The sequence below is a fragment of the Chionomys nivalis genome, chromosome 4, assembly GCF_950005125.1.
Source record: "Chionomys nivalis chromosome 4, mChiNiv1.1, whole genome shotgun sequence".
Lineage (NCBI taxonomy): Eukaryota > Metazoa > Chordata > Mammalia > Rodentia > Cricetidae > Chionomys > Chionomys nivalis.
This window is the reverse complement of record NC_080089.1, coordinates 102,177,154-102,203,697: the sequence shown is the minus strand read 5'-3', so window position 1 is coordinate 102,203,697 and position 26,544 is coordinate 102,177,154. Positions and strand designations below refer to the sequence as shown.

The following is a 26,544-nucleotide window of genomic DNA, read 5'->3' as shown; positions in this document are numbered from 1 at the left end:
GGGGCTGGGTGCTGGGCAAGATTACTGATCCCAAGCTTCCCATATGTATGTTTCCTGTGCACCTGTCGTACATAGGCATACCTCCAGCAGCCCCTTAGTCAATGGACATTAGCAAAGGGGAGCATGCTGCACGGCTTGGCTTGCTCTCCTGTGCTTTGGTCACCCTATGAGAACAGCTGGGACAGCCTCGGCTACGACAGCCAAGGTCCCACAATGAGATGGATGAATCATGCTCAAAAGACAAAGGAGATGCACAGCCCAAAGTAGAGACATCCACACAATGCATAGATGGAAGACAAGAAACACAGTGCAGGGTTTACTAGGACTCTGTGGCTCAATGACACACTGCATGATCACAGCAGTGATTAGAAACAGTGCAGGGTTTACTAGGACCCTGTGGCTCAATGACACACTGCATGATCACAGCAGTGATTAGAAACACAGTTCAGAGTTTACTAGAACTCTGGCCCACTGACACACTGCAGGATTGCAGCAGTGATTAGAAACAGTGCAGGGTTTACTAGGACCCTGTGGCTCACTGACACACTGCAGGATGAGAGCAGTGATTAGAAACACAGTGCAGGGTTTACTAGAACTCTGGCTCAATGACACACTGCAGGATCGCAGCAGTGATTAGAAACAGTGCAGGGTTTACTAGGACCCCGTGGCTCACTGACACACTGCAGGATCAGAGCAGTGATTAGCCGACAAAATACATCAAATCCTTAAGCCTGAGCTGAAAGAATTTCCTAGAAAATACAGCATCCAATCTTTGCTCTCCACTATGCTCCAGTTCTCTGGTGACAAGCACAAGGAAAGCAGAGGACTGAGAATTATCTAAGCAGGAATAACAGTTCTTAAAACCACCTCCAAGGAAATCATAATAATCACCATCGAGAACACCACCGCCATTCTCACCTCAGAATTGCTACACTAAGCCAGTGGGTGGGGGGACGGGACATATGCCTGGCATGCTGGCACTGGGGGAACTGAAACCAAGGCAATCAAGGTCAGCCTGGAGCTTTAGTGCTAATAATTGGCCTAAGGACACACAACATATAAAGTACACATTGTATCAACAACATAAAATACAGGAGGGGAAATAAATGTGTAGGGGTTTTGTGCAGGTGAAAATTAAATTTGTGCGACTTTAAAGAGTCAAAGCACAGCACTTTAAAAAATTACCAAATCACAAAGCAAGATGACAAGAATAAGAACAGTATAGAGGATTATAAAACCATCAGAACCAGAAAGAGAATACTAATGCGTCCTTATTGAGTACCTAGTTTAAATAAAGATGGGTTTAATTTTACAATCAAAGGACAAAGAAACTGAATAAACAAAAAAGAAAAAAAAAAGTAAAGACATGACAATACCAAAAGCCTATGTGATGTGGGAGTGTCTGTATCTATCTGTTGCTTTCATTGGTTAATTAATAAAGAGACTGCCTTGGCCCTGATAGGACAGAAAATTAGGTAGGTGGAGTAGACAGACAGAATGCTGGGAGAAAGAAGCCAAGTCAGTCAGTCGCCATGATTCTCCCACTCCAGACAGACGCAGGTTAAGATCTTTCCTGGTAAGCCAGCTCATGGTGCTACACAGAATATTAGAAATGGGTTAGATCAAAATGTAAGAGCTAGCCAATAAGAGGTTAAAACTAATGGGCCAAGCAGTGTTTAAAAGAATACAGTTTCCGTGTAATTATTTCAGGTAAAGCTAGCCGGATGGTGGGAAGCAGCCCGCCACTCGCTCCCATCAACACCTATGTATCTTGAAGAACAGACAAACTGCAGGCATAGGGTAGGAAAATATCGTCAACAGTTTAACTCCTCTGATAGAGGGCATCTAGAATATATGCTTTAAAAAAACTAAAATACCAGACACCAAGAAAACAAAAACTCCAATTAAAAGCGGGGAACAGAACTAAACATGGTTCTCAAAAGATGAAACACAAACAGCTGAGAAATAAAGAAATTCCTACTACAGAGACACCTGTTCATCCATGGTCACTGCTGCTCTATTTGTAAGAGCCAGAAACTGGAAACAGCGTAAGTGTCTCTTAACTAAAGACTGGATAATGAAAATGTACATTTACACAGTGGAGTATCATTCAGCTGTTAAAAAGAATGAAAATATAAAGGATTCAGGTAAATGGAGTCAGGAAAAAAAATAATAATCATGTAGTGAGGTAACAGACTCCAAAAGACAAATATTATGTTTCCTCTTCTATGTATTCCTACTCTATCAGAATAAAATTATATGAAATTATTCCCACATTCAAATTTCCCATCCTAAGTCTCAAAAACAGAAACTTACCAATATCACTGGCAAATTCATACACGTGGGGTTTCTGCAGCAGGCCCAACTGGCACATGCAGGTCAGGGCATTGAGAGCTTTCACAATGACAAACTCCTCAGCATCACTGAGGCCTTGCTGGAGCAGAGGTTTGAGGATGGAGGAGCTCTGCCATCCAACATAGGCGGCAACACCTGAAAGGGAGGGCAGTGTTACTATCACTCAACACCTGGAAATGCACGCCAGTGCCAGGCAGCGTGCTACAGTGAACACAGCACCTGGAAATGCACGCCACCACCAGGCAGTGTGTTAGTGAACACAGTGCCTGGAAATGCACGCCAGTGCCAGGCAGCGTGCTACAGTGAACACAGTGCCTGGAAACGCATGCCACCGCCAGGCAGAGTGCTACAGTGAACACAGCACCTGGAAACACAAGCCACCACTGAGCAATGTGTTATATAATAGACACAGTAAGACACTAATCAGAACTGCACTTCCTTCCCAGCACAATAAACAAAACAAAACAAAAAACCCCAAAGACAATTGTCCAGAAATTTGGGGACACCAGAACTCACAAAAGAGAAAATACAGGTCTCCCCAAACTGTCAATAATAATAATAATAAAACAAAGTTGTTACTTTAAGACATGCAAGGACTATAGTGGTTTACCTCCTAGACAGTTCTTACTCAGAAGTTTCCTGAAAACAGAACTCTAGCAAAATAAACAGGAGGTGATAAACAGGAGGGGGAGAATCTACAAAACAACAGACTTAGCCCTAGGGATTCAAGGAGGAAAATCAGCCATCCGGTCCAGTTTGACACAAAGTATTTCAGGGCCCTGTGGGGCTAGAGAGGCAGCTCCGCTGGTAAAGGGCTGCAGTGGAAACATGGGGACCCAGGCTTGTCTCTCCAGTCCACAACCCGCACTGCAGGGAGGCGGCGGAAGCCATGTAGCTCACTCCGGAGCAGCGTGGAGGACTGGAAGGGCTCCAGCTTCAGGGAGCTCATCCCAGAGCAGTAAGGGGAAGGAAACACAGGAGATGACTGACACTGACCTGGAGCTGCCACACACACACACAACCACACGTGAAATGACTCGAGAACACGTATACATAGGACATGCAGAAACACATGAAATGAACCACACAGACATGTACACACACATGCGCGCGCGCACACACACCCCACAGTCAATTTCAATAATAACACAAGGAGGAAGTGGGATAGACTGTAAGCATCAAATAACCCTGGGAAGAAAGCAGAGTACTGAAGACAAGTGAAGAAGGAAAGCAAATCTAGAACTCCAGAGTAACAGGTCGCATCCAAACATGAATATGTTAAAATGCAAGATGACTCTAGTCCCTGAGAGACAAAGGCAGCCTCTGCTGCAGCAGCTGCACTTGCAGCAGGGAGGGAGCAAACCGGAGCCCCAGTGTGACTGTCTGACTCTTAGTAAAAGACACTTGTTCTAATGTCAATGTTATCCCGATCCTTACAGTAAGTCTATTTGAAAACACTTCAATGTTAATTATAGAACAGAAAGTAAATGTTTGCTGTGGCAGTGAAATGATTAGGAATTCAACTAAACAAAGGAAGGGTGCAAATGTGCAGAAGGGAAAGGCTAGAATCTCCTCCTACTAAATAATAACTTAAAATACAAGGGCAATAATAATAAAGTTGTTGTCTAAAGCCTGGGTGAGCGCACTAAGACAGAGTAGCACGGTATGAACAAGGAAGACAGGTGTGACTGCAAGTCAGCTGAGGCTTCACCCTGAGCCGTGTGTGGTGGGGCACACATGACCATCATCACCCTGAGCCGTGTGTGGTGGGGCACACATGACCATCATCACCCTGAGCCGTGTGTGGTGGCGCACACATGATCATCAATATTCTGGGCCGTGTGTGGTGGCACACAGACGATCATCATCCAAGATTCTGTATTGGGTTTCAGGATAAGTTAGGGCCAATCTGAACTACACAGTGAGACCTTACTTCAAAAACCAAAACTTGACAATTATTTTTTAAATACATTTTAAAAAATCAAATTAAAACAGAGAAAAGGATTTGCCTTAAAAAAGAGTTAATGCCCATAAAAATACCCACAAGCATAAATGTAAATTCATGCAAGAAAAAGAACCAAAATAATAAGATAACGTAAAATACAAACATAGAAGGATCAGAAAAAGGTTTTGTAGCTTGACTAGCAAGCAAAAAGCATACATGAAAATCTGTTGCTTTAACAAGTAAAGATTAAGTAAAGACCACTCTTGGCCGGGAGTGTGTTGGATGTAATCATCTAAAGTTGATGGAGTAAAAATTAACATAAAATGTCAACAAATTTAAAAACATGCTCATATTCTTTGCTTATAAAAATACTTTGTTGACTGAATAGTAACTAGAATGCTTCCTATGAAAGCTATGTTCATATTCTTTAACTCAGTAATTGAAATAAACTAAAATGTATATATATTCGTATGTATGAACACGTCTGTGCAGCAGGACCATGCCCTTTAATTTTGTTTTGTTTTTCAAAATGACAAAAGGTAAGGTCACCTGGGAAAAGGGACCCTCAGTGATGAACAGCCTCTTTCAGACTGGCCAATAGGCAAGTGTGTAGGTCATTTTCTTGATTAATAGTTTCTGTGGGAATGCCTAGCCACCCTGGACAGGTGGTTCAGTAAGCAGCATTCCTCCATGGCTTCTGCTTCAGTACTCACTTCTAGTTTCCTGCCCTGAGTTCCCACCCTGACTTCCCTCAGTGATGGGGTGTCAGCGGGAAGATGAAATGAACCCTCTCGAGTTGCTTTCGGTCATGCTCTTTATCACTGCAGCAGCAAGCTGACCATAAAAGTCTCTCTGTGTACCCAAGTGGAACCCAAACTTTCTATGACAAATTTTATACTTCTAGGGCTGGAGAGATGGCTCAGTGGTTAAGAGCACTGGCTGCTCTTCCAGAGGACCGGGGGTTCAATCCCCAGCTCACATATGGCAGCTCACAACTATCTGTGGCTCCAGTTATAGGGGCCCTGACACCCTCATACAGACATTCATGTAGGCAAGACATCAATAAACATAAAATAAAAATAATTTTTAAAAAATTTATACTTCTAGTTACAAAGACTAACAAGAACTAAGTAGGTCACTCACTAGCAGTTGGCGACCACTAATCCGCACTATGACAGTTGCAGACTTCACTCACCCGAGTGACAGTCACAACGGCTAGCATCGTGTATCAGAACAAAGTCCACGAGACAGCACATGATCATACCCACATATGTAATCACGCTAGTCACTTACATAAGCATGTAAGATTCCCTGTGTAATATGATTCAAAATGAAAACTAATGGGTGATTTCAGCACCTGGGAGGCAGAAGCAAAGCATACAGAATTCCAGGCCAGTCTGGGCTACATAGACTTTCTCAAAATACAAAAACCAAAAACAAATACAAAAGCTAAATATTCAAAATATTCAATTAAAAATTCAAATGAATTTTGGTAAAATTATTTATTGGAATAAAAGTAATAAGAATCTATTGGAGTATAGTTTCAAAGCTCAATTAGAAATGTTAGGAAATACTTAGATTTTTTAAAATGTAAAACAAATTATCCTAATTTATACTATTATATACAGTACCTAATGTCAGACCTGAAGACATGAGTTCAATCCCCAAGTCCCACCTAGTAGAAAGAGAAGACCAGCTCCCTGTTACCTACCCCTTGATCTCCACATGCACACCATGGCACATGCGCCCCATCCCCAACAAAACAAACAAAATACATTTAACTTAAAAAAAAAAAACTTCTAAAAAGAAAATTACAATATGTCTGCTGTAGGAAATTTGACAACTATGGAAACCATAAAGCAAACAATCAGCTACTATCCCGGCCGAGCAGATGCCAGGCATCACGTGAGTGCAGCCTCTGCCCTAACAGAGTAGCTTCTGTGCCTGCTCCATTACAGCAGCGGGGTCACACCACAGGTCTGAACGCCCTCAGTCACCTCTGCGGTACTTTATCACCTTCTCAGGCCACTGTGCCTAATGACTGTAACTACAATGTGGGTAATTAAACTGATCCTTGATCAGTACATTAAACAGAACTTCCAAACCAATGGAAAGATTGAGAGGGTAATTTATAATCGTAAGGATGAACACCAACATACCAACTATACTGTCAAAGAAAGCGCCACGCAGGTGCCAGTCATTCTTATCGTTCAGGAAAGTGATCATGTGGGACAGCAAAACATCATTGGCTTTTTGACGCCCGAAGAAGACGCACAGACGTGTGATCCCATTCTCCATTAATGTTTGTTTCACAATATTTTCAGGGTCACTTAACAAAGTGACCACTTTCTGCTGGACCATTTCATGTAAGGCTTGGAGCTCTGAAAAACAGAAAGGAGGATTGGTTTCTCCCACACATGTAGACCAAGCATTTTCTATTTTGTCATTTTGGTTGAGACACAGTTTCGCTATGTAGCTGTTGCGCCCACACTGGCCTTGAACTCATAATTCTCCAATATGGCCTCCAGAGTGATGAAATTACAGGCATGCCCCCCCTGCACCTGTCTTCTTTCTGTCTAATGGAGTAATGGAATGATTGCGGAGGCTTCCACACGAACCCTGTGTGTGCCGAGCCTTCCCACTGGTCACAGGGATGCCGTGAGCTCACTGTGTGTGCTGAGCTTTCCCACATGAGCTCACTGTGTGTGCTGAGCTTTCCTACAGGTCACAGGTCAGTAGGTGGGGTGCCATGAGCTCACTGTGTGTGCTGAGCTTTCCTACAGGTCACAGGTCAGTAGGTGGGATGCTGTAAGCTCAGTCACCATCCCACAAAGCACCTCTCCGTTTATGAGCTCAAGAGGAAATGTAGGAAGAAGCCTCAGGAAGCAGCACTTGTTACCTCCCTCAAAGATCAACTCACGCAAGGCCACTAACGTGCTACACTGACCCAGCATGTAACTTCTAGAGAAAATTGATTTCATGTGTATTTTATGTATATATGTATGTATATGTATATATGTACATGTTATTTCATGTATATCATAAGTTCTTTATATGGTCTGAGCAGTCTTCCTCTGACCACATCTCCTGCTCATCCTCTGAGAGCACTGGTCACAGTTCTTGCCATTTCCCTATTGTTCCCTCACTACAAAACACATACTTGGCCACCTCTTGGCTTTATGAAAAGGGGCAAAGAAATCCTACACTGCCCAGTGCTACTCAGGAAAAGCTGACATCTGGTACAGAAAACTACACGCTCACTGAGGTGAAGGAAGCTCCAGCTCCTCCAAAGCTGACAGATAAATTCATTGTCTGAAAAGGTTCCGTCCCCTTTCCGACGCCCACGGCATACAAATGTATAAAACAGACTTCTCTAATCATTCGCAACTTAAACCAGCACAAAGCTGATCTAATTCTACTTCTGAATCTTTGGCTAAAAACCTGTCCAAAGTTTTTATAGATACAAAGAAACCTAAGCCACTAGCCTCAGTGAGTTTAATTATCACAGGTGATTTAATCATCACAGGGAACTTTGATATGTAAACCAGAGATATTAATTACTGAATCAGAAGAGCTCCTAACTAAGATACTCAACACTAGTCATGCAAGAAGAAAGTGCTTAGGTTCTTTAGCGAGGATGTTTCCATTTTTAACGAGAATCACACAATTTGGCAGCTCACACGACTCCGGCTGAAGCAAGTGTGGAATCTACAGTGTCAAGTGGATCACCTCTAGTTAACCGTGTGTGAGGATAGAGACAGGATAATGTGCCAGGGGCCCTTCTGATCCTATTGCCCGCTGCTCCTTCCCTTTACAAGAGGAACAAATGACAGCTTTTGCAAGTTACCATTAGCAATCCAGTGTAAACAATGGGAATTCTAAAAGGAGAAATAACACCACCTGTGTCGTAATCTCCGTTTGGATGTGTGGCTTCGTCTGCCTCTTCGCTATCCGGGTCGTTCTCCATGTTGAGAGTTTTTAGCTGCACTAGCTCCAGGAACCGCAGAGCTGTTTCAGCCAGTAGAGCGATGTTTTCTGGAAGATGCCACCAGAACAGTTACAACCATGACCTCCAATCTTCAAGCTGCTCATCGCTTTTCCTCCCAGAGTCCTTTAGCTTTTCTGAGACAGGGTCCTGTGCACCCCAGGTGGCCTCAAACTGGAGCTTCACCTACTTCTGCCTCCAGAGTGTTGATGACTGCAGGTCACCATAAGGCCTGGGATCCCCAAGTCCTTATGCATCTAAGTATCACTCAAGAAATCCACAGGAAAAGCAGAATTTTGCAAGTTAACACTTAATCAGTCTCTGTGACTGATCACATAATCTATGACAATCTCTAAACAAAAAAACAAGAAAAAATTCTCCATTTGCAGAACCTGTCTAAAATAAAGTATCCGGTTCTAATGAGAGAGAAAGAGGACATGCTTCGTTCTTTCAGAGCTGCCCTTTAAAGGTGACCTGATAACACAGAAACATTAGCACCAACCAACATCACATGGGGCCTTGGGATGAGCCAGACCAGGCTTCAGCCCTCAAGCCTGACACCTACCAGATTTCTCTTTCAACAGCCTGCGTTTCGATTTCTTCAGATAAATGAGGAGTCACGAGTGCCTTAAAAAGCCGTTACTAAACTGAATCGGCCATCGTTAGACGCTGTCTAAGTACATCCTGAAGCTCTCAGTGGACAAGGATGAGACTGCTGGTCACACCTCTGCATCACTGTCTTTGCTCTGACACTCTTCACCACTCAACAGGTCCCGTCCTCAGGGTGCTGTCACCTGTACCGCCATTTACATCTGTTCCTCACTGTTCTGTCTCTGTCCCTACTCTGTATCCTCTTGTCTTCTGCGTCTGTGCTTCACCTATGACGCCAAGCAGGAAAGACTGCGCTCTTCTTCCTTAGCAGTGAATAACACTCAACATACAGTAACTACCTTAAACTGAAACTAAGTGCTAGAGATCAAATCCACAGCTTAACACATTTTCTTACTTTGTAGCATCTATGAAACCAAACCCACCCTACTGTAGTTGAGTCTATTAGATACAGCAATTCTGTTCATGTTAGGGTACCCATCATGGCCAGGTTCAACAATGCTCAAAATAAAACAAAAACTTGGGCTGGGAATATGGCTCAGTCAATGGTGCTTACCATGCAAGCATGACGGCCTGTGTTCAGATCCCAGCACCCATATGGAGAGGTGGATGTGGGAGCACAGGCCTATAATCCCAGGGCTGGGAAGACCAGAGACAGGGGATCTCTAGGGCTTGCTGGCCAGATTAGGGAGTTCCAGGCTAACTGTGAGACCGTCTCAAAAATGAAGGTACAGAAATAAAAAGACACCCATCGTCCACCCATGCCCTTATATGCACATAGACCGTTCCAGAGAGAAGAGAGAGAACTGCATAAACATGATGTTATCCCATAACACCCTAACAGGAGAAACTAGGGGCTACAGTGTAGCTCAGCAGAATACCTGTGTACTGGGCAGCACAAAGGCCTTGGGCTTGATCCCTAACACTAAATAAGACACAGGAGACTTCTAGGTCATACCTGATAAAAGCCAAACTCTAAACAAACATATCCACATCCCGACTACCGGTGCACTGTCCTCAGTATCCACGGCCGGAGAACCCTAGGCCTCCTCAGCAGAAAGTGCCATCGCTCTTACACACTCTACACGTCTTCCCACTCCTTCAAATCACCTCTAGACTCCGTTTCAAACTACTTACAGCACCTAGCACAGCGCCATGTAAACAACAGCTGTACTATATTGCTGTTCTACAGGGGATGACCAAAACAGCTATATATTTTTAATAAACACTTTTCTCAAATATTTGCAATCTTCGGTTTGCTGAGTCCACAGATACAGAAGTCACAGACACAGGGGGCTGGCCATATACCTTTACGATCAGGAAAGACTCTTTCCTGGGCCCCTTAAGTCTGGGCAGTTTAACTCCCCATTAAGTCCCACTTTTCAGTCCACTTTATACAGAATATGTCTATGCCAGCACCACTGGAGATGAAAAGATATCCTTTGGGCTTGTGCCTAAATATAAAATTAGTGTCCAAAAACCAGCTTTCATGTATTCTATTAACGCCGTCAGGCAAATGATAAACTAATAAGCACACGGCTTTTAAAACATGGCAATATTATCGCCACATGCGTGTTCTATATATGTACAAAGATTTCCAAACAGAAGGTCCATTTTCCACTAGCTCATAGATATAAATTATGGATTACGTAAATGTCTCAGTGATATTTCCCATGGTGAAGTAAGCATTCAGAATTAGCTCAAGGAGCTAAAAACATGAATCTTTGCTGTTGGGCTTTGTGAGGGAGAATTCTAAGCAGAACAAGTAGGTGTGCGTGACATACCCATCTCATCAAGATGTCACACATCCTGAAAACTAAAGTAAGGAGATGGAGACTTAACTCAAACCTCCCTTCAACACCACGGTCTTTCTCAATAGAAACAGAACGTTCTGCCCTGAAATAAGAATGTTTGCTCAGGGAAACTTTGAAAGATCAGAAGCAGGTACTTGTAAACACGAGTCCTCCTCCAGCTAAGTGTACTATTCCAGGTCAAACCGTGAGAGTTCACACCGCACACTTCCGCAGCTGATAATTCTAATCCTTTTAAATGTACACGTATACATAAAAGTTGAGCCCCAGGAATAGATTAGCTATAAATATTAATATGGATATGTGTATGCATAATTCAAGAGCAAAATTCATACAAGGAATTCCCAAAGAGATCAAAAAGTCAAGAGGTATGACAGTCAGTACTCGAAAAATATGCGCAAGGCCGTAATTAGGACAATGAACTCTTACCAGCATAGGCAAGTCTGACAATAGTAGCATCGTCTTGGGCCAGGTGGGCTATGCCTGGGAGAATGTACTCTGGATAGATGTTGACGTCATTACGAGGAACCTCCTGGACAAGGGCAAGAACTTTGGTGAGCGTCCTCAGAGCCTCAGCCCTCACCCTGGGAACAGAGTCGTTGCTGAAATGTAACAAGTATGGAGTGATACGGTCCAGCAGGATCTCCACACTCAGCCTAGGGGCCAAATGCAGAATGAGCTCCAAGGCGGCCAATTTGGAGTCACAGGACTTCAGGGTCTGCAGGCAGGACGTTATGACAGACACCAGGACAACCAGCCCGCTCTCCTTGGGCTCCCCTTCTGCTTTTTCTGGCAAATCATGTCCACAGAGATTGTTAATAATGTTGCCCAAGTCTTTCCGTATGACCAAAATCCGCTCATCGGCAGAGAGAAAGGTTTCCTTGGCAAACTGAGCCATATAAGGCTGAAGGAAAGTGTAAAATATCTCGGGGAAGGCATTGCCACGCTGCTGCTTCAAGTAATCCTCGGCCTCCAAACGCTTCTCTGGCTCACGGTGGATCATCTGAGTTACCTAGGTGAAAGGAAAGAGAACAGGGTCCATTTTAGAACAGGAAATGAAAGCCAGTTGAGATGGCTCACACCTGTAACCCCCACACTCTGGAGACTTGGGCAAGGCCAACAGCGTGGGCTGTGTGACAAGTTCAAGGCCAGCCTCCTGAGCTGTGGTAACAAGTTCAAGACCAGCTTGGACTACAGAAGATCTCACATACACCTACCTACACACACACACAAGTTAGAAGACAATTACATGTAATTTAAAGGATTTCTGAAGTAATTCTGATATTTTCTTTGACCATGTAGCCCCGGCTGGCCTGGAACTCACTATGGAGACCAGTAAGTTCTTTCTCAATAGAAACAGAACGTTCTGCCCTGAAATAAGAATGTTTGCTCAGAGAAACTTTGAAAGATCAGAAGCAGGTACTTGTAAACAGAGATCCACGCCCTTCACCTCTCCTGAGCACTGGGATCAAAGGCATGCACCACCATTTTCAACTACTTTTTTTTTTAGAACTACAAAATAATTGTGTCTCTTCCAGAAGGCAACAGGACTCTACACATTAAGGTGCAGAGAGTCCGGTATATAAGAGGTCACACCCTGTTTGACATTTGTTATTAAAAAAGCAACAAGCCTTCAGAGAAAAACAAAATAACACACGAATCTGGAAGAAATTATAGGACTCCTGACATCATTTCAGAGCCACAACTAAGAGTCCTGGTTTAAACTATACTACCACAAATCCAAAAGATTAGTATATGGTTTAAGTGTAGTTTAGTCCAGAGGAGAATCAAAGGGCTGGTAACATAGCTCAAGGGAGCATGGCATCAGTGTGTGAGGTCCCAGCACTTCAAAGACATAAATACTAGGATGCAGAGATGGCTCAGCACCTAGGAGCATCTGTTCAGCCCCCTGCACCCACAGCGAGTGGCTCACAACTATTTATAACTCCGGGCGGATAGAGGGGATTGAACACCTCTGAACTCTGCACTGGCAGTGGCTCTTCAGTGAGCACGCGTGCACGCATACACACAGACACCTCTGAACTCTGCACTCACATGCTCTTGATTGAGCGCGCGCACACACACACAAAATCTTAAAAGGAAATAAAATACTTAAAAATGTATGAAAATGTGTGATGTGGGAGTTCCCTCTATGTACTGTGATTACCATTAATGAATAAAGAAACTGCTTTGGACCTATAGCAAGGCAAAACTTAGGTACGCAGAAAAAGCTAGGCTGAATGCTGGGAGGAAGAAGGGCAAAGTCAGAGAGAAGCTATGGAGCTGCCACCAGAGTCGAACATGCCAAAACTTTGCTGGTAAGCCACTGTCACATGGCAATACACAGATTAATGGAGATGGGTTAAATTAATATGTAAGAGTTAGCCAATAAGAAGCTAGAGCTAATGGGTCAAGTAGTGATTTAATTAATACAGTTTCTGTGTGATTATTTCGGGGCTGAGCAGCCAGGAATGATCAAGTGGCCTCCTTGGAACAAATGTAAACACTGGAAATAATATACTTGATATAAGAACATAAACTCTTTTAATATATAAAAAACAGTTCAATCTGTTTCCACATATCTGCAATTTTGGCTTTCTTTAAGGATTCTAACCCAGAAACTAGTACTTGTCTTAGGGGAATCAAATGTATCATGTGGTAAAATGACTTAAGAATTACTTTTATCTTTGCATTAATACCTCAAAGATTAATAAACAAACTGACTGTCAAATCAAGAAAATGTAGCTCCAAAGACACAAAGCTGCTCAGCTAAATGGCCTGGCAAGAGTCAACCATACCGGGGAGCAGCAAGTGCGCTTCTTACCACAAGCTACACTGGCTTCCTCCGGAGCACCCTGTTTCCAGTATTTCCCTTTTTAGTTTGCCTTTTTTTTTTTTTTTTTTTTTTTTTGGTTTTTCAAGATAGGGTTTCTCTGTGGCTTTGGAGCCTGTCCTGGAACTAGCTCTTTTAGACCAGGCTGGCCTCGAACTCACACAGATCCCCCTGCCTCTGAATCCTGAGAGCTGGGATTAAAGGCGTGAGCCACCACCGCCCAGCTTTTACTTTGCCCTAGAGACGGTGTTCCAGCGGTCCAGGCTGGCTAGGACCTTACACTCCCCTGTTTCAGCCTTCCTTCAACAAACACATTCCAGGCCAGCTGGCCCTGGAGCTACAGCCCAGCCCTCCTAAAAGCTTTATTTATTTTGAGATAGGGATTTGCTGAATTCACCAAACTGGCCTAGAACAGTCTGAACCCTCAGGCAGGCCTGGAATTTGAGCTTCCCTTTCCTCAGCCTCCTAAAGAACTAGGTTGCAGGCCTATGCCACCAGACTGTATATTTCCCCACTCAGAATACTGCACAGTCCTTAGCAGTGTCAGCTACTCTAAAAAGACGCCTCCGACAGCGATCCAGACGTCCGACCAGATGGCCTTACACACCATAACCCAGTGACTGTGTAGCTCCCTTCCAGGAGGACCACACCTGCCTCCGGGGAGGGGGGGGGGCACTGCTGTGCTCTGCTCGGGCTGAGCTCCCCTACACTGTGATGTCTGCCTTCTTCCTGCCTTAGCGGCAGCTCTATCTCAGGAGTTTCGCCCACCTCCAAATCCGCCCAAAAGAGTCAAGATTATCATGGAATAATGGATTCATTTTTCTGTATTTTTCTTTTAATGTCAAATGTGCTTTTTGAAAACAGTATATTTCTTTCCAATAAGGTATCAAAGGTATGTTTATTAGTACTAGGTTTTGTCCCAACTTTGTTGTGGAGGAGGGACTGGGTGTGGTGGTTCCTGCCTGTATTCGGGCGCTCTGGAGGCTACGGCAGAAGGACTACCCTGAGTGAACTGAGACAGTGAGTTCCAGGACAGCGAGGACACATTCCCATTAAAACTGTACAGCAACTATTTGCAACATACTTACCAATTCTCTGATACTGCGATCTTCGATCTTATTTAGCACTTGTTCAGGGAAAAAATGTCCATTCCTATATGCCAGCAGCTGGGAGAGATCGAACAATGGTACCCCTTCCGTGAAAAGCTCAGCTATCACACAACCTGGAAAACCAGACACAATCCATTACAACGACATGAAGACATCACGTAATACAGAGCAGAATTCAGAAAAATCAGAACACTCAAAATGCAAAATCAACTGAATTTAAATGTTTAATGCACTATTAAACATATTGTCTAATTGCTTGATGGCCAGGGTATAAAAATGACAATCATTCACTTTTTCTCCTTACAAAAACATATACACAAAGGAGTTTAAAAGTCACAAGGAACCCTTTAATACAGAAACACAGCACTAAGTTCACAAGAACTACTAAGTAGTAGGTGCTGCCTATAACAGGCGCTACCAGCACTGTGCAATAAAATTCCATCTTCACAAGCTCCCCTCCTAGAAAGGCAGACAGAACATAACCAACAAGTAAATTTGATTTGTAGTGTTAAATATTACAAACATATACCAAGTGCTTTAAAATGTGGGAGCAAATTAGAAGAAAAGGGAAATAATAATTCAACCATTTTGCATTAACCTTCAACAATTTTTTTTTTTTTTTTGGTTTTTCGAGACAGAGTTTCTCTGTGGTTTTGGAGCCTGCCCTGGAACTAGCTCTTGTAGATCAGGCTGGTCTCAAACTCACAGAGATCCGCCTGCCTCTGCCTCCCGAGTGCCTTCAATAATTTTTTTAAGTACCTACATTCTCAAAAGCACAAAGCAATTTTGATTTTTTTTTTTTGTACACAGCAATTTTATTGAGTCATTAAATGACATGCATTTACCAAGTCTTTTAGACCTTAAAAAACTACCGTACAGCCTTGGACCTGCTGGGCCCTCTGGCAAGAATACCTGCCCTAGGTACTAGAGGATCTGGCCTCCACCTCCTTCAGCTCACTGTCAGTCGGCAGTATCCTTTCTTAATTATCTGTTTAAGATTTCAGGAGCCACTGGGTATGGTGATACACGCCCTTAGTCTAAGCACTTTGAAGGCAGAAGGATTTCTGTAAATTCAATGTCAGCCTGATCTACAAAGTGAGTTCCATAACTATATATATAGTATATATATAGTATATAGAGACCTGTCTCAGAAAAAAAAAAAAAAAAAAAAAACGAAAACAGATTGCAAAAGCAACTAAGATCCTCCATATTCTTTCCTTTCACTAGTATTTTTCCAAACAGTACCCACTGTGGACTATTTTATGTTGCCTGTTCCTGTGTCCACTAAAATACAAACTCCATAGGATGTTTTTCCCCAATTTTTGTCCACTGAAAAATCTGTCTGATGTGAGATTCCCCTATGTATGCTGTGAATATGTGTTATTACCATTGTTTAATAAAGAAGCTGCTTTGGGCTATGGCAGTGCAGAATAGAGCAAGGCAGGAATTCCAAACAGAGGTAGAGAAAAGAGGAGTAGAGAAGACGACTTGTAGCTGCCGAAGGAGACGGATGCCAGAGAACCTGACCAGTAAGCCACGAGCCTCACGGTGATACACAGAATAATAGAAATGGGTTAAGTCAAGATGTGAGAGCTAGCTAGAAACATGCATGAGCTAACTGGTCAAGCTTTGTTGTAATTAATATAGTCTTTGTATAATTATTTCAGGTCTGGGATGCCAGGAAACGAACGAGCAGCCTCCGCCTACACCTGTCAACTAACATAGTTCTAATAACTAATAAACATTCAGTAAATTTGTTAATTCCTATTTATACAATGTCAATTTCAGAATAAAGGGCTTCCAACAACAGCATTTTTAAGGAAAAAAAATCAAGTTCTGAGGCAAGTAGGATGCTCGCCACCAAGTCTGTTGACTAAGCTCAGTCTCTTAAATCCACATGGTGGAAGGACAGAACCATTCCCACGAGCTCTCACCAACCTCCAACATGTACCAGGTATGTGCTCGCCCGCACCCCTTGCAGCTTCTCCTGCATGGTGTGTGGGGGGTGGGGCAAAACCAAGACATAAAGTCATTTAAAAATACTTAATTCGTCATATGTAGGCAGGAAATAGAAGATCTGACCCATGCTATAAACTAAGTAGATCTAACAAACGCCAGTACAATATCCTACCCATGACAGCAGAATACCTATAGAACATACAGTGTCTCGATGAGCCCTCAGCCCTGTGGTTTAGACACACTTTTGGTGTACTCCAAGGCTTCCTGTGTTCAAATCAGATCCCCATTGTGAGGTAATGTGGAGAAACCTTAATCTGACAATGGTGTCAGAGGTGAGGCCTCTGGGAAGGAATCAGAATTAAATCATTAGGGAAACCTCTTTTTTTTTATTTTATTTATTTATTTATTTTTTTGATTTTCGAGACAGGGTTTCTCCGTAGCTTTTTTTTTTGGTTCCTGTCCTGGAACTAGCTCTTCTAGACCAGGCTGGCCTCGAACTCCCAGAGATCCACCTGCCTCTGCCTCCCGAGTGCTGGGATTAAAGGCGTGCTGAATCCAGGAAGCTTCACAAGAAGAGAAACCAACACAGAGAGACATGTGTACACACTCTAACCCTCTGAAATTGAAAACCAAATTAAACACTGTCTTTTTTTAAAATTGACTTCGTCAGGGTGTTTTACCTCAGCAATAGAAAAGTAAGCAAGACAACTCCTAGACAACTAATGGATCAAGGGAACCCAGGAAGAGCAGAGTGGTGCTGCATTCCTGTAAGGCCTGCTACATGGGAGGCCACACATGTGATCCCAGCTACATGGGAGGCCACACATGTGATCCCAGCTACATGGAAGATCACACATGTAATCCCAGCTACATGGATGACCACACATGTGACCCCAGCTACATGGAAGGTCACACATGTGATCCCAGCTACATGGAAGGCCACACATGTGACCCCAGCTACATGAAAGTCCACACATGTAATCCCAGTTACATGGAAGGCCATTCCTATAATCCCAGCTACATGGAAGGCCACACCTGTAATTCCAGAGTGAAGTGAGAGCCTGTGTTCCATTCCCAGTGTTGAGAGGAAAATCAAAAGGAAATTACAAAAGTCTTTGGGATTAAAACAAACAAAAAACACACAACATAAAAAAAACAAACAGAAGCAGGTGGGTCTCTAAGAGTTCGAGGCCAGCCTGGTCTACAGAGTGAGTTCCAGGACAGGCCTCAAAGCTACATACAGAGAAACCCTGTCTCAAAACAAAAACCAAACAACAAAAAGAGAAGAAAAAAACTTTAGGAAGACCCTTTCTAAGTCAGGCCTGGCAGAACGGCTCCCGCAAACAAAGGGGACAAGAAAATAAAGGGCCATTCTGCCATCAAAAGTGGTGACCCCAGAGTCTACTGTCAACACTCCTAAGTGTGTCTGTGGAGTGGGCTGCGAGAAGTGTGCCCCTCAGGCACTTGGAGACATCCAGAACTATGCCATGAAGGACATGGGAACTCCAGATGTGTGCACTGATGGCAGCAGAGCTGTCGGGAGCCAAAGGAATAAGGAATGTTCTGCATCATAGGTACGAGTATTAGTCCAGGGAACACAATGAAGAGTTGCCAGACAAGCTCTACACCGTGGAAATCTGGGATCCTGCTACCTGGTTCAAAAATCTACAGTCAATTAAGATGTGGTCTGATTAGTCTACAGGACAAGTTCCAGGACTGCCAGGGCCACACAGAGAAACCCTGCCTCAAAAAAATCTAATAAATAAATGAGTAACACTCATAGGGCCTAGGGAACAGTTCAGTGAGAAAAGCACTTGCTTTGCAAGTCTTAGGCCCTGAATCAAACCCCAGGATCCACATTAAAAAAAAAAAAAAAAAAAAGCTGGGCAGGGTGGTACATGATTGTACTTTCAGAGCTGAAGACACAGACACAGAAAAGATGTTTGGGGTTCACTGACCAGCAAAGCCTACATGGTAAGCTCCCCGCCCAGTAAGAGACCTTGCCTCAAAAATAATAGAGTTGGCAGGGAACTTAGCACAGTATGAAGGCCAGAGACAACCCTAGGTGTAGTTCTCAGGTATTGTCCATTGTACACGTGTCTGCATACATACATCCATATGTACATACATACATACATACATACACCCACACCTGCACACGCACCCCTGCATACACAGGAATATACAAAGACAATAAAACCCAAAACACTGAAGGACTCACTAGTCCTTTGAAGAAATGTACAGCTATAAATGCCAACATTGTAGGAGCATCACACACTGCCCATACCAACTACCGAAGCTAACTCCCAGTCACTGGGAGGCCTCGGTTGGAATGCCATCACCCTACTGGAGGCCTTTCCGGCACTGCCTCCCTACCTATCGCTCCCATTTCCTTACTATGAGTTTCCGTGAGAGCATCTTATGCTTATCACCGCCACAGCAAACACAAAGTGAGATGTACTTTTTCTCTATCATAAAACAGCTATGTAGCACCCTTTCACGCCACCAGCATGGTGAAGCGTGTGTTTTGAATGTTTAGATGAATGAAAAGCATTTTGCATTTTCTCATCACTTAAGCACAACCACGGAGGAAATCATGTATCTATCTGAAGATGGTGTAGGAAGGCATGCTAAGCAATGTCTGGAAATCTGACAACTTACAAAAAGCTAGATTTCTGGATCTGACAATTACAATACGCAAATTAGCCAAACTGACCGACTCAAATACCTGCTGAAAAGATGTCCATGGCTCTCTTCAGCTCTCCCCGTGTTCTCTGATTGCTGTTTAGGTCCACAAGTGGAGTTGAGGGATCTCTCATATATTCTAGCTCGGTGGCGAACATACCACCATCGACAAACCGCTCAGGAGCAATATAGCAAGTCCTCCTGCGCGAGGTGTCGAAGAAATAGTTGAAATCTGCTGGATTGTCCTCTGGAAGATAAGTGGGCTTAAAACTGGCAAAATCCGTTAGAAGAACCCAGTTCCAACTGGTGACCATCACATTCTCAGTCTTGATGTCGCCATGTCGGACTCCAGACTTGTGCGCCTGGTCCACGGCTGTCAGGATCTGGAACGCGATCCAGCGCTTCTCGATGTTGTTTAAGAACGGACGGGTACTGATGCGATCGTAGAGGTTGTCTCTCACATACTGCCTAAACAGCATGGCTGCCTTCTCGGACGCTTTTTCTGCTGCTTTCTGGAAAGGTAGGCAGTTCTGTGCAGAATGAAGTCTGATCTTCAGTTCCTCCAGCTCTTGTTTATAGCTCGTTAAAGGCAACGTGGGATCCTGAATCGCAAAGACCTTCACTACCACCAGGCCTTCCCGGTGCTTTGCTCGGGCAACTTTAAAAAAACGAGTACTTCCCAGGCTCTTATCATATTCAAAGTCGTGGATATCTGAGAAATAACTCTCTACGGAGAGAATCTGGGAAGGAGCAATGCCCGCGAGTTGATTTCCCATAATGACCAGCACCTCTGGGTCAGCAAGTTAAGATGTAATACCTATTTTAAAAGATGGGAAAAAGGAGAGACAGAATGCATATTAAAATGGAAACAAGGAAGCAATGGACTTGCCACTATTTGACCTTTTCCAAAAAGATAGGCGCAACATTTTCTACTGAGTGTATGAATGAGCATCCCAGAGCAGAATTGAATTCAGGAAAATGTACCTAAATAGTCTAAATTTTAGATGTTTTTAATCTAAAAAGGTGGCGCTATTTTGTGCCATCCCTTCCAGAAGCTGAACTGTGTTTTAGAAGTTCTGGGGTTTTGTTGGTTGGCTGGTTTGGGTTGGGTTTTTGAAACAGGGTTTCACTGTGTAGCCCTGGCTGTCCTGGAACTCACTCTGTAGACTAGGTCTCAAAATCACAAGAAATCCAGCTGCCTCCGCCTCCGAAGTGCTGGGATTAAAGGTGTGTGGGCCACCACCACCTATCTTGAGTTATACTCAAATAGATGCCTTTGACGTTTTCTATTTTTATTTTTTTGTCTTGCAATAAAGTCTTGCATAGCCCAGGCTAGGCATAAAACCCCCTACACAGCCAACTGACTTTGAACTTCAGATCCCCTTGCCTCCACCTCCCAAGTGCTGGTGCTCCACTATGCCCAGTGTGACCCCTTCAACATTAAGCTAAAGAGGTTAGAGTGTATCCACCGATATGCAGATTCTAAAGCATGGCTTACAGCGTTCAGCACTGTCTTTGGGGCTATGAAAGTCGCAAAAGTGCTGTATGACTCAGTCCTTGTCTAAGAAAACTTCAGCTTACTTGCAGATAGGAAACACATTTACACGTATAAAAGAATCAGCTGATACAAATGGGCCACTTAATCCCTGAGAGGGTCAGACTAAAATCTACAAAATTAGCATCACCTGGGCCCCTCCAGCCTCATCGTTGTGTGGCTTCCCACCACCTAAACCAAGGCAAACTCCTCTGATTTGAAACAAGAAACCCCGCCAGAGCCACTCAATAAAAGTAAGCAAAAATGCAAACTTCCCCAAGTTCCCTAATCCCATATTTTGCAGGAACTGCCTCCCTACCCCAGGCTTAGCACTCAGGGAAACATTTACCCCAGGCCTCTGGCAACTCAAAAGTCGCTGACAGATCCCAGAGAAGTCTTGGCAGAGTTCTGAGGGACTTGGGCGTGAACGGTAGTCGGCAGGAGAATGTTTTCTGTGAGGGGTCTTCCTTCAAACGCAGGACCTGGGTAGTTGCGGGAGGAGAACAGAATTGTCCAAGACCTAGAGCTGGGGGTGAGCAACTGGGAGAACAAGCACACTCGGGACCCCGGACACCCAGCAGAGTCACCGCCGGCTCCTCCCCTGACGCCCTGGGCCCGCGCGTGTTCGAGTCCCGCGATCCCCGGGCCTTTGCACCAGCCCAGGGCCGGAGCGGCGCCAGCACCCGTCCAGGAAGACTACTTCACCCGCGGCGAACGCTGAACTCCCGGGAAAGCCGCCGAGTTGACCTCACTTCCTGTTGAGAACGGAAGTGACGGAGGGAAGTTTGAGGAAGTGTACAGTAGGCAGGTGGTTGCTAGGAAACAAGGGAAGGGGTGCGGCCTCCCTGTCCCAGGCAGAAGGCGCTTTTTTCTAGCAAACTCTGTGGCCACTGGCTCTCAGAAAACTTAACCGCGTACTTAGGAAAACTAGTGCCCCAACCAAATTGGATTTCAACTTTATTGAGATGAAATTTATGCGTCACAAAGTTCATCAGTTTAAAAAGTGTACAATTGGTGACCGGCACCTTTAATCCCATTACTCAGGAGACAGAGACAGCAGATTTCTCGTTTGCTTGAGGCCGGCCAGGGCTACAATGAGATATCCTTTCTCCAAAAACAGTATGTATGTATGTATGTATGCATGCATGCATGTATGTATGTATGTACACGCACTTTTTTATTTTAACGGCAGAGGCAAATGCAGTTGGGTTTTTTTGTTTGTTTGTTTGTTTGTTTTGGGTTTTTTTTTTTTTTTTTTTTTTTTGGTTTTTTGAGACAGGGTTTCTCTGTGGTTTCGGAGCCTGTCCTGAAACTAGCTCTTGTAGACCAGGCTGGTCTCGAACTCACAGAGATCCGCCTGCCTCTGCCTCCCAAGTGCTAGGGTTAAAGGCGTGCGCCACCACCGCCCAGCTGCAAATGCAGTTTTGACCCCATAGTGGTAGTAACTGCTTGCAACGAACAACACTGGGCATTTTGACTGCGACTAGGGAGGAATCCACGCTCTGCCTCTGCATGTTGAAGTATTGGCTTCTAATGTATTCTAGGAGAGAAATACTCATTTTCTTTAGTGGAGTACCCATTGAGTACCCGCCGTGCTCCATGGGTAGTTGAACACTCATTACCACATAGATGATCCTGCCTAAACTCAGTGAGTCTTGGAAAAAGAAAAGAAAAACAATGTTTAAAAGTGCATTAGGAGGTTGTTTAATAAGAGTGGGGGTTGCATTAATTGGAATGTACTTTATACATGTGTGAGATTGCCGAATAAAAAATCAAGTTAAAAACACTTTTCAAAGTCTCAAGAGTCACTATTTTAATTTTTTTTTTTAGTTATTCTATTTTTAAAGGTAAAGTCTCATTCTGTATTCCAGGCTGGACTGAAACTGGCGTCCTCCTGCTTCAACCTCCTGAGTGCGCAATTACAGCTGTTCATTGTGGTAAGTAGGGATGGATTTTAGCTGGGGCTGTGTTCTAATTTTCTTTCTATTGCCGTTGTGGAGGTTGTTGAATGAGAATGGCCCCTCAAAGTTCGTATATTTGAATGTCTAATCCCTAGTTGGTGGACTGCTTAGGGAAGGCACGGAGGTGTGGCCATCTTGGAAGAGGTGTGGCCATCTTGGAAGAGGTGTGTCACCGGGAGTAGGCTTTGAGGTTTAAAATGCCTATGCCAGGCCCGTGTTTCTCTCTTCCTGCTGACCAGGACGTAGCTCTCAGCTATTTCTCCAGTACTATGCCTCCTGTGTGCTGTCAGGCTCCATGCCATGATGGTAATGGACTAACTCTCTGAATCTGTAAGCAAGCACCAGTTAAATGGTTTTTGTTGTTGTTAAGAGTTGCCAACTCAGCACTGTGGAGTGGGGGGAAACAATGGTTTTTAATATATTTTATAGAAGTACAATTGCTATAATCTGTTTCAGAACTTTTTTATTACATCAAAACCGAAAGCCTGAAGCTGTGAGCAATCGGCCCTCACTTTTCCTTCCCTTTCACAGTAGACAATCATTACTTTACGTTTCTGAAGGATCTTGCTTATTCCAGACATTTCATATGTGAAGAATAAAGCATACACTCTGGTTTCTTTCAATTTGCCGAGACTGTCGCCATGGCTCTGGTTTGTCGGCACTCAGTTCTTGCCAAGCATCCCTTTGCGTGGTGGATATGCACCTTTTGCCATCCTATTTGCCAGCTGGTAGGGATGGGTTTCCACGTCTTGGTTATTGTGAGTAATGCCTCTTGGGAACATTTGTGTACTGGTCTTTACATTGCGATGTGTTTCCAATGAAAATGCCAAGGAGAGGAAATGTAAACTCATATCAGAACCCTGAGTTTTCCAAGGTACACCCTGCCTTCACATTCCCACCAGCACAGTCTGAGGATGCTGATTCCCCCGTGTCCTTTCTGACAATGATATTCATCTTGTATTACTATAGCATCCTAGTAGGAGCAAAGTGACGTCTCCTTGTGGTTTGGTTTGCATTTCTCCAAAGACTAATGGTGTTGAGCACCTATTCATGTACTGTTGGCCATTCGTTTATCTTCTCTGGAAAAAAAAATGTCTGATAAATTCTATGTCGAAGTCTGGAGATGTAGCTTGGTGGTTGATTGCCTTGCATTCTTGGGGCCCTAAATTCAATCCCTTGGAATCTCAAAGTAAAGTCATAAATACTTTTTTATTTCATTGGTTTTCTTCTTTTAAATTTTTAAAAACTTTTTTAGATTTCTTTTGTTATATGGATGTTTTGCCTACAAGTTTGTATGTGCGCCACTTTCATACCTGGTGCAATCAGAAAGCATCAGATTCCTTGGAACTGGAATTAAAAGTTAGATATGATTGTGAGCCACCACGTGGGTGCTGGGAGTCAAATCCAGGTCCTCTGCAAGAACAAACATGCTAAGTCTCTGAGCCAGCTGTGTGTAACTGTACATGCTTTTGACCCAGCAAACATGTGGGAGGCAGATATGGGTGGATCTCTGAGTTGGAGGATATCATGGCCTACAAAGTGAGACCCTGTCTCAAAAGACTAATAAGAGGCCAGGTGGTGATGCACAAGCCTTTAATCCCAGCACTCTGGACCAGAGACAGGTGGATCTCTGAGTTTGAGGCCAGCCTAGTCTACAAGAGCTAGTTCCAGGACAGGCTCCAAAGCTACAGTGAAACCCTGTCTTGAAAAAAAATTTTTTAAAAAAAACCTAACGAGAGTAGAAGCATAAGACAGCTGTGTTTATAGCACTCCAGAAGTACATCTTCACCTTTAAGCTAAAGTTCAAAATCCTCAACTTATTGACAGCTGATGACTTCTGGAAGAGGGAGAGTCTATTTTTTTAAGGGCATGGCCCCTGGACTGTTGCTCAAACTCCAATGGATAGCAAGGAGATATTTTAACATTGTATCTAGATTTCTGATTTATACTGCTTTAAACATCTAATAGAGAAACCATATTATGAAAAACTGTACTGGCAACACAAATTGGACTCTGTGGGTTACGAAAGGAAGGAAGGAAGGAAGGAAGGAAGGAAGGAAGGAAGGAAGGAAGGAAGGAAGGAAGGAAGGAGAGAGAGAGAGAGAGAGAGAGAGAGAGAGAGAGAGAGAGAGAGAGAGAAAGGAAGAGGACGCTGGGAGCAGGTATAGAGGTATGGGTGGGTCTGGGAGAGGAGAAGGAGTGTTAATGTGATTCATAAAGAAGCCTCAAAAATTTAATATTTTTTTTTAATTCTCAACTTGGCCTGAAGGCTCTGCAGGACTTGACCCTTACTTCCCCCACCACGGCTGGCATCACCCACGTCCCTCTCAGTCCCCAACACTGGCCTTCTCCTTTTGTATAACCAAGCACAAAGCCTCCATATTCATTCTTCATTCACCTTCTGACACTCTTTCTCCTTATCCAGAAGCTGCCCATAGTTTAAGTACCAAATCAAATGTAAACACCCCGGGAAGGTCCTTCCCGATGCCCCCATATTAGTCTAGAGGAACAGAACTTATAGAACACACACACATTTGTATGGGGGTTATTAGAATGACTTACGAGTTGGCCAGCTAGTCCAACGATGGCTGTATACCAGCAGAAGGTCCAAGAGTCACCTTCACGACTCAGTTCACGAGACTGGATGTCTCAGGTGATCTTCAGTATATGCTGGAACCCCAGAGAAGTCGACTCTAATGTCAGTGCAGGAATGGACTTGCTAGTGAGATTGAGAACAAGCAGGCAAAGAGAGAGGCTTCCTTTTCCCATGTCCTTTATGTAGACTGCCAGCAGAAGACGCAGCCCATATTAGAGCTGGGGCTTCCCACCTCAAAAGATCTGGATTAAAGATGTGCCTTTCCAGCTCAGAAATCCAGATTAGAAGTGTATCTTCGCTTCAAATAATTTAAAAATAATCAAAAATTCCTCATGGATATGTCCATTCATTTGACAGGTTTAGTCAAGTTGACAAGGAAGAGTAGCTATCACACCCCTGTGACATTCGATACAGGCTTTCTCTATGTAGCTTTGGAGCCTGTCCTGGAACTCACTCTGTAGAGCAGGCTGACCTCGAACTCACAGAGATCCACCAGCCTCTGCCTCCCAAGTGCTGGGATTAAAGGCATGTGCCACCACCACCTGGCCCCTGTTATGTTCTTAGAGCCATGCATTTTCTCAAAACCTCCTCTCTGTGAAATCACTGGATTGGGGAAGTAGCTATTTGCATTCCATATCCTTTTCCTACAGACCTGAGTGGCTCCTGTTCAGGGCCTCTTCACAACTAGAACAATGCCTGACATTAAAAATAATGTTGAATTAATAAATATGGCCTTTATGGAGTTATGAAATAACTCATGAAATATTTTTTGATCCTGTGTGTATGTGTGTGTGTGTGTGTGCATGGTGTGTTTTGGGTACTTTTGTTTGCTTTGGTTTTGGTTTGGTTGGAGTTCTGAGGTTTTGTTTGTTTTAGTGTTAGGTTTTGTTATTTTTGTTTTGTTTTTCTCCTTTTCATTTTTGAGACAGAGCTCACCATGTAACTCTGGTCATTCTGGAACTCACTCTGTAGACCAGGCTGGCCTCAAACTCACAGAGATCCTCTCGCCTCTGCTTCTGAAGAACACCACCATACCCGGTTTTTGTATTTTTTTTGGGGGGGGGGTTTGAAGGTGCAAGTCATAAACAATCCCACACCAGTTTGGAATTGTGATTAATAGGGTGGTATTTATTTAAAGGGGAATAAACTTACAGATCACCGT

The 26,544-nt window shown here is 43.8% G+C and overlaps 1 protein-coding gene across 1 annotated transcript in view; it reads right to left on the bottom strand.

Annotated features, from left to right (window-relative positions):
* Positions 1-21,547, bottom strand: part of Pik3r4 (phosphoinositide-3-kinase regulatory subunit 4) — a 53,733-nt gene extending 32,186 nt beyond the window's left edge. Inside the window, exons 1-7 of the mRNA XM_057766289.1 lie at positions 21,175-21,547; positions 19,335-20,108; positions 14,627-14,760; positions 11,135-11,717; positions 8,201-8,335; positions 6,460-6,681; positions 2,317-2,490 (exon numbers count right to left, since the gene is read on the bottom strand). Of these exons, the coding sequence (XP_057622272.1) occupies positions 2,317-2,490; positions 6,460-6,681; positions 8,201-8,335; positions 11,135-11,717; positions 14,627-14,760; positions 19,335-20,067 (1,981 nt within the window). The 5' untranslated portion in view covers positions 20,068-20,108; positions 21,175-21,547. The remainder of the gene's footprint in view (positions 1-2,316; positions 2,491-6,459; positions 6,682-8,200; positions 8,336-11,134; positions 11,718-14,626; positions 14,761-19,334; positions 20,109-21,174) is intronic.
* Positions 21,548-26,544: the final 4,997 nt, after the last annotated feature.